General features: G+C 39.6%; 2 protein-coding genes across 5 annotated transcripts in view; one reads left to right on the top strand and one right to left on the bottom strand.

Annotated features, from left to right (window-relative positions):
- LOC107838226 (leucine-rich repeat and transmembrane domain-containing protein 2-like) overlaps window positions 1–5674 on the top strand; it is a 10362-nt gene extending 4688 nt beyond the window's left edge. The window contains exons 2-4 of the mRNA XM_016679879.1: window positions 3838–3964; window positions 4124–4798; window positions 4890–5674. Coding sequence (XP_016535365.1) covers window positions 3931–3964; window positions 4124–4798; window positions 4890–5353 — 1173 coding nt within the window. The 5' untranslated portion in view covers window positions 3838–3930 and the 3' untranslated portion in view covers window positions 5354–5674. The remainder of the gene's footprint in view (window positions 1–3837; window positions 3965–4123; window positions 4799–4889) is intronic.
- Window positions 1–8649, bottom strand: part of LOC103149375 (voltage-dependent calcium channel subunit alpha-2/delta-4-like) — a 63723-nt gene that overhangs the window by 25489 nt on the left and 29585 nt on the right. For all 4 annotated transcript variants that reach the window (XM_016679875.1, XM_016679876.1, XM_007568489.2 and 1 more), the window contains 2 exons: window positions 8220–8341; window positions 8045–8113 (listed from right to left, as the gene is read on the bottom strand). In XM_016679875.1, coding sequence (XP_016535361.1) covers window positions 8045–8113; window positions 8220–8341 — 191 coding nt within the window. The remainder of the gene's footprint in view (window positions 1–8044; window positions 8114–8219; window positions 8342–8649) is intronic.

Here is an 8649-nt window from a genome sequence, read left to right on the forward strand (position 1 = left end):
CTGAGCTCGTTTCTCTGCAACAAGACGGTCCCATCTGGGAGTGATGGGAGACAATGACACCCGAAGTGTTGCTTATATCCACAGCCTGCTTGGTCTCTATGTGGCGAAGCAGTTTGAAGCTTCATTGCCTCATTAGCAGCCGGTCGCCGCATGTTACACAGAGCGGATTGTAATGTTTGACTCACCTACCAGTCCGGGATAAATCCATCCTCCTGTCCAGGGCTTAAAGTAAAAAAAATCCTGAGCCTGAAACTTAGTGGTGATAGAAATATACCGTTGCTATTGCCACAGTTTAATAAAAAGTGTCTTTGAGTAATGCAAACAATTGCTTCTAACAGTGGCGCAACTGCACATTATTCAGGTGGATGCGAAAACATAAATCGCCCCCCGAGGGAAGGAACTTCAGGGTGAAGGACCGACGCTCAACCCCCTCTGTATTTACTTTAGTTTCTTAGTTTATTCTTGCACTTTGTTCTTCATTCATTTCCATTTAATTTCATTTGATTAGTATTACCCTCTCTTGGTTTATTGCTATGTCCACTTTAGTTTCTTTCCTGTTGCTAGATTTATTTTATCGTTTATTGACGCTCACCACCAGTAATCTTCACTCATCACCTGCTGCGCCGCCTAATCGTCATGTGTTTCACATCATGTGTTGATTTTTCACTGTTCAGTGTCGGATTTTCTGTTTTTATGCCATAATTCACATCTAGTTCGCCGTTTTATGTCCCGCTTCTCCTGTTTCAGAGTTTTGCGCAATGTGCGCGTCGTTTTTTTTTTTTTTTTAACCCCCTAAGGTGCAGGGCGGTCGGGAAGCGCATCGATGGGGAAAAGGCAGACTGACGTAAACCTCTTAAAACAACGGAAACTATTTCGGTATTCTGATTATTGACATTTAAAAGTGCTGTGGTTCTGTTGTTCTATCACACCCGTTTCATGCTGGACCACTTAAAGCACCGTTTTTAACGCTATAAAATGAATGCTCTCTATCGTGAGCGTTCACAATAGAGAGGGAGGGATTTCTTTATTTGAATGGGTTCATTTTTCAGAGGGATACACAGTGAGGGTATCGTGATTTTAGTAATTACATGTTTATAAGAGCGATTTTCTGTTGTCCTTCCATGGAAGCGGGCAGCATCCAGATGGAAATAAAACACTTTTTAATAAAAGTCGCTGCTTTGACATGATCACAGAACTGCCAAAACATATGTACAAAAATCCTAAATAAAACATAAAATATTTGAAAATCAGAGAGCAGACAAAGTGAATCACAGCAACGTCATCAGCCGGTGTAACGCTGACCTGATGCGGTGAAGCTACTAGTAGCAGGAGAATGGAGCTGCGCCAAAAGCTACAAACACTGAATAGAAGGAGAGCTGCCATCGATACAGTTGCAGCCAAGCATGTTTTAATGTTACAAAATACAGTTTTAGGAAGTTGCTCAAAGTCTAAAGTGGTATTGTTGTGATTGTAAGGTGTAAAATTTACCTTTGACCTAGTTCGCCCCCCAAAGAAATCCCAGCGCCCCCCTTTTGTAAAAATTTCCGCCAGCTTCCCGTCTTGTCCCCTTTCCTCTAGCAATGCCCAGCGCCACTTGTTTTTAATTCCTTTCTCCAGTAAACGTGTTTCTTTACCGGGTGAGACAAACTCCATCTTCTTTCATATTGCATTTGATTTAACCGCCGAACTGAACGCATGCGCTTCTTTTCTACAAAACGTTTTACAGTCATTGGTCAAGAACACCAATAAGAATTCTGATTGGCAGACATCTTTGTCTATTATCTACAGTTTAGTTGAGGCGGGCCGCTTGGTCTAATGCTCGCTTTGCTTGAAAGGCCGGAAGTCTGGCCCCCTGCCGGAGCTCTTTAAGCTCGGAGACTACAGTTTGGTTGAGGCGGACTATTAAGATTGGTTAAGGTGGACCGTTTGGTCAAAAGCCGGAAATCCGGCCCTCGGCCGGAGCTCTTTAAGCCCTGCTCCTGTCTCTTCTCTGGGCCTTTTCCCCTTTGCAAAGAAACTTTCCAAAGACATCTGATCCGTTTCTTACTCATTTTGCTGCTTGTGGGCTCAGTGTTGGCACGCAAGTAACTGAGAGAATCCGGTTAAAGGATTTTCAAAATAAAAGATCCTCCAGACTCAAATAATACATAAAACGGAAATATTTAATTATTTCTTGCGCGGCCCGGTACCAATTGGTCCACGGACCGGTACCGGTCCACGGACCGGGGGTTGGGGACCACTGTTCTATTGGATTAAATTCTGAAATTCTGTGACGTCAACACTCATTGTTGTTTTCTGTGTGGCTACACGTGGTCCGCTGGGAGAACCTGGGATCCGTAAGAAGATTGAGCCAGAGATATTTCCCAAAAATATACTATAACTTAAAATCTTCTTCAAAAATACACATGCCTGCTCCCGTAAAATGTTTGCTAAATTTTGCTAGGGCTTATGGTTTTTTTGTCAGGGTCCTGGAGACCGACGCTGAGTGTCTCACAAATATAGAAACTCTGTCTCCAGCATCCTGTCTGACAGAGAGAACCAGCCCAGGTGCAGATAATTAATTACCATAGCAACGGGTCCCAGACAGAGGCAGTGAGTAGTCTCATAAACAAGCACAGAGCCAGGTCTCACAATGCATTATGGGAAGAATACATATTTCCTGTGACTATTCATATTTTGCTTACATAAAATTATTATTTCTCTGAATTTTCAGTGTAAATTCAAATCCTTAGTATGAAGGTTGAACATTTTTTAGAAATAAACAATTACCCACTGTCTTCATGTTGTTTATTTTGGACCGTGAGTGAGAACCACATGTGTAAAGCTTATAGTCGTAGTGAACAAGGTCAGTCACAACATTGAAATGATGGACTTGACAAAAGTTTTACTCATTGCATTCTACTGGTAGATCATACATCTAAGACTGGTATAGATCCATTTGTCAGGGTGAATTTAAAATGCTGGGTTAGAAGTGATAGGTACACTCGTCCAGGCCCCACTCCTTTCTTTCTGAAGAAATTTTCTAGTTTTGCTTTGTTTACTTGTTTGGAGACATGTGGTAAAAGGCTCCAAATCATTGGGTGAATGAAACTTTCTAGAATCTTAGTAAGAGTTCCTTTTACTGAAACTAAGAGCCTGAAACGGCTCCTGTGAGTCAGCCCTACGCCATAATCATAATCATCCCTGCAACAAAATTTAACGTGACTCAACGGAGTTGAGCAAGCGCTGGTCTCCAGGGAACAGTCAAATTCAGATTTGTCCATCATATTGTCAAACAGCAAAGCATGATTGAGAGAAAGTCTGCTTTTCAACAAACCAGTTCATTGAACATTTAGAACATTTAGACCCAGCTGCTTGATCATGCAGCTGGGTCTGAATGACAAGTTAAATTAAGCTTTCCATGCGTCTGAAGATTTCAAACCAAAGTTTGAAAGTTGGTAGCTATCGAGTGTGTAGAAATTTGAGGACCTCAGTGAACTATGCTGTCAGTTTCTGATCCAGCTCTGTAATTTTTCCTGTCCTACTGCCTTAAGGGTGAGTTGTTTCCAGTTACTTCAAATTTTTTGTAATACTATCAACAGTTGACTATGAATTATTTAAGTAGTGAGGAAAACTCTTTACTGTAGTTAATCCACTAGTGACATCCTATCATGGTACAGCACTGAAATTCCTTAAACCCCTGAGAGCGACTCATTCTGCTACAGATATTATGAAAAGTATCCTGCATCCTGGATTTTATAAACCTCTGTTTTCATGTTTTCCGAATCAAAAACTCAATTCTACTTCAATTTCATAACCCCATTGTACTTTGACATTTTCTTTAATTATTTCTTCAAGTTCATCTACAAACCTGGATGTCAGGGTTATCCAGCACCAAGCAAGACAAGCCAAATGTAAACCGGCACTTACAGCAGAGTGAATGCTGAAGACATGAGGCATGGACAGAGTCACCATGGGAGTTTGGGTGAGTTTCTATAAACCTACCCTTCACACTGTAGGAATGCAGTTACTCCTTCGACTGTTTTAGAACTCCAAACTAAGAACAAGTCTGTAATAATTTAAATATCTCTGTCCACAGGAGTGTTTCTAAGAATGTTATTATTCCTTTGTTCATGTCTCCTAGTCTATGAGGCTTCCACTGGAGTGGTGCTGGTTCTGCTGGGGCTTCTGGGCTCAGTCAGTGGCTGTCCTACTATCTGCACCTGCTACCACAACACAACTGACTGCTCTGCGGTGGGGCTCGTCTCTCTGATGCCCATCCAAAAGCAGCTAGACTTGGATTCTCTGGTGCTCCATCTTTCTCGGAACAACCTGTCCTCCTTGGGTAGCAGCGACATGTTGAACCTCAGCAACGTGGAGCTCCTGGATCTGTCCCACAATCATTTTCACAGCTTGCAGCCTAGAGCTTTCATTGACCTGAGCAGCCTTCGATGGTTAAATCTCTCTTCTAACTACTTTGGTGTTATTGTAACAGCCTCTGACCTCCCTAACAGCACAGTGACTGGCCACAGACTGAATGGGAGTGATGGTTTAAGCAAGGAGGTCTTCCAGGGATTGTGGCAGCTGCAGGGGCTTGATCTGTCCTCTAATAGCCTTCTATTACTGCCAAAGGGCCTCCTGGATGGGCTTCAGAGACTCACCTGGTTGTCCCTGGCTCACAATCGACTTATGACTCTAGACAGAGTTACATTTGAGCCCCTAGTTAACCTCCAGCAGCTCCAGTTGGCTGGAAACCATTGGGAATGTGACTGCAAATTGAGGGATTTCAAGAACTGGATGGAGTGGTTAATTTACAGAGGTAAGCAGGTTAACATTTCCAAAATAGGCGATGAGAGTAGTTTGATACAACATTGCTATGTTGTCTTCTCACCTGTCCCTTTGTTTTACAGATGGACAGGTAGATGTGATGCAGTGCAATTTCCCCGGGAACCTTAAGGGCAGGGACATCCGTAGCATTCCAGCAGAGATGTTCAAGTACTGTATAAGTCCAACCAAGGATGTTGCATTGAATCAGGCCACTAAGCCTTCCTGTCCACCAGGGCGGCTCAGCAGCATGGATGAGTGTGTTTGGCAGCGACACAGGCCAGTCAGCGTACGCAGGGCACATGGCACACAAATAGTGGCGGGAGTGGTGTGTGGCACAGTGTGCATAATGATGGTTGTTGCAGCAACTTACGGCTGTGTGTATGCCTCACTCATGGCTCGGTACCAGAGAAAGATGAAGAGCCGCGGTCAGCCTCTGATAGCCAAGTCTGGAACTGAGACTGACCTGGATGACGTCCCAGCTTTATCTACTGACACATCCAAAGACGGCTGTGACTTTGTGTACGGATATCGAATCAGCAGCTTCTGACATGCTGAGATCCAATTGTTTTGGCAGCTTTGCTCTTCATTTCTTAAACAGTGTCTAAAGGGAGAAACTCTGCAATTCTGCCACCGTGCTAAAACTCTGGGCGTGGAGTGATTGTACAACTAATTTAACAAGTTAGATTAGGTGAAGTTTAAAAACTGTAGCACATTTGAAATGCATTGGTGTTCTTCATATGAAACCTATATATGTGCTTATTGGCACATCTGGACATTCTAGTTTTTTTATTTGTGTTTTCCTTTCTCTTTCACAGCATCTGAGTACAAGCTTAAGATGCACAGCAATGCAAATTAGTTTCCCAACAGTCATGTCTGTTTCATATTTGACAACTTGTAAATTATGTTAATTTAGTATTTTTCTATCATACCTTCTCAGGACAGACAATGACTGAGACTGAGATATATGAGAGACTCCAGCTTTAAGCTTTAATGTAACAACTACAACTAAATAATTCCAGACTTCTGCTGCTACCTAGAGGAGAAGCTCTGAACTACAAACCCCTTCTGTCAAGGTACAACATTTATGGCAACTCTCATTTTAAAAATCAACTGCTGCATAAACACGTGAGGATGTCACATGACCAATCCTTAATAATCAAGAATTTGTCTGGAAGTTTTTCTCTTATGAGGAATGAATTTGTTTGAAACATTATCTCAACCTCAGTTGCTCTGCTCATCAAGTTAAGGATAGCAATTCATTTCTCTCAGCAGTATTTTGTTTTTCAAAATAACTTCACAAAGTTCAGTTTTTGGCTAAATTACATCACAATGACAGCATCTGCTGTGATTCCCAATTGAATCCCTTAAAAAAATGTGTAAGTTGTGAATCATCTGAGGTAGGTTTTATTTATAAACCTGGGGCATTATGCTTTCCTGATTTCTTCTCGTAATATCTATCTCAAGGACCCCTGCTGTGTTGACAGATGGGTCAGAATTTTTACAAAAGTCCTTTACTTACATCGCAGTAGGAAAATTTCTGATCATTATCAGAATTATCATTATTATTATTAAAACAGGAACACACATAAAGGTCGCAGTGGTTCAACACTAAAGCTTTAACAAATTAGAAAAAATGGTTACAATTTATTTGACAGTGTGTGTGTAACTGGGTCTATATTAATAATTGTATATTTACACAAAATGTGTCCTTTCATGTATTTGTCCGCTTATACTTGACTGTTCTTGTGTTCCTCTGAGTCTACTATAAGGGGTTTGGTCCTCCAACTCTGCCTTATTTTCTTCTTCTTTTGTTCAGGGTCCTCCAGGACTATTTATAAATATTAAGTTATTAATTTCCTTTTCCCTTTTGTTATTCGTTCCACTGGGGAGAGGCAAGTTTTATAATCCATTGTAATCCTTTAATTTATATTGTTCAAATGTTTATTTTTCCTTCTGTATTAATAACTGTTTGGATATTTTCATTTGAGTTGCTATTACGCCTTTATAACATTTGATGCATGCTAACACTGTTATTTTGTATAGATCAGGTTGGAGCACATGCTAGGTGCTAATGCTAATATCTCCCGATTGACAGATTAAATAAACGGAGACCGCCTCCAAACCCAGACTTGGTGTCTTGTGGTTTGTCTGATCACCACATAACACACACAACGCAGAAGTCCACCGGTCACATGTGCATAAGACTGACATGAAACTGTCATAAACATGACATAACAAAAAGATGAAGGAGTCTTCATGAATGTTTATGACTGTTGTCATGACGTGTCATTTGGTAAATAATGACACTTTTCAAGCAAAGTTGACACATTTAATGAACTTTTAATGCAAAATTTAATGTAACTTTGAATGAAAAGTGTCATTATTTACCAAATGATATGTCATGACAACAGTCGTAAAGATTCATGAAGATTCCTTCCTCTTCATAACAGAAGTCATGTCATGTTTATGACAGTGTCATGTCATTCTTATGCACAACCTGAAGTTTCATTAGATTTACTTTAAAATAATATTTGGTGTGATGTTCAGAGTGTCGAGCAAAACATGAAATAGTGGTTTAAGACTATGAACATTTTAGCAGCCAGATTGATACTTTTTTTTTTTTTTTTTTAGTTTTCAGCTGAGTTATACAGAATGCTAGATTTGGAAGGATTTATTTTTTTTATATCATTAAAATGTGGCAAGTTGACATTAGTGATCCTCTGTAGTGACTGATCTGTCAGGGACTGAATTGATCCTTCTCCAGCTGCTCCAGAGAGGGTTTATATTGTAATCCCCCATCAACAAGATCAGTTAAATCCCACCAACTAATATTCTGTAGCTGCAGGCGACATATTCTGAATTATGTCTCAATTTGTTTTTTTTTGTTTGTAAATAAAAATATATCAGAAGCATCAGTAGATTTGAGTTAAATTTGACATTTTTCCTAAAATAAGTCATTTTTTGTCAAAAGTGATTTATTTAGGCAATAAATAAATAAATAAATAAATAAATAAATAAATAAATACTTTTGGCAAAAAAATTGACTTAGGATTATTTTTAGTAAGGTGACGATATGTTTTTTTTTATTTCCTTTATCCTGATCAATCCGTACCACTGTTAGTGGTCAGCGTAAGTACCACAGACCAGGCAACATCAGGAAAATCTCCAGGAAAAGAGAAAATGCATTTGACATGACATTCTCCAGAAAGCAGATCAGGACTATAGCAGTGACACTGACCTCCAGCCATGGCCATTTTGTCTCCAGATGACACGGTGACAGCTGTTGTTGCTATAACATACTTCACTCCTGTTAGGAGAACAATCACTTTCAATAAACTCACATATTTTCTGATTGGTTATTTGCAAAGAATACAAACCAAATATGTTTGGTTAAGAGATATAAGAGTGTAGACCTTTGTCATTAACAGCGTAGTAGAAAAATCTCCCAGGAGTGTTTTCCACGGCCAGGCGATACCAAAGGGGGAAATGGTCGATGGTGAACAGGTTGTTTTTGTCCAATGGAGTCAGGAATTTTCTGTAAGCGATAAATTTAACTTTAGATCAAATTTTATTTTGTGTGTTTTGAACAAAATCAACTGAAAGTGATTTTGTTCAATATCATTTTTAGTGATAGTGATTTTGAACATCACTAAACATCAGATTTGTTCAGATAAAAGTACATCAGAATAAAACATATATACCTCTAATCTGTTTACTACACTAAAAGTACATATTAAAAAAACCTTTAACTTGGCATTAAACATACTTTTTATTCTAATAAATTAATGTCATGTTTCTCGTAGTTTTTTTTAGAGGAAAATCATCATAATTAACTGAAATAAA

The sequence above is a fragment of the Poecilia formosa genome, unplaced genomic scaffold (assembly GCF_000485575.1).
Source record: "Poecilia formosa unplaced genomic scaffold, Poecilia_formosa-5.1.2 Scaffold224, whole genome shotgun sequence".
Taxonomy (NCBI): Eukaryota; Metazoa; Chordata; class Actinopteri; order Cyprinodontiformes; family Poeciliidae; genus Poecilia; species Poecilia formosa.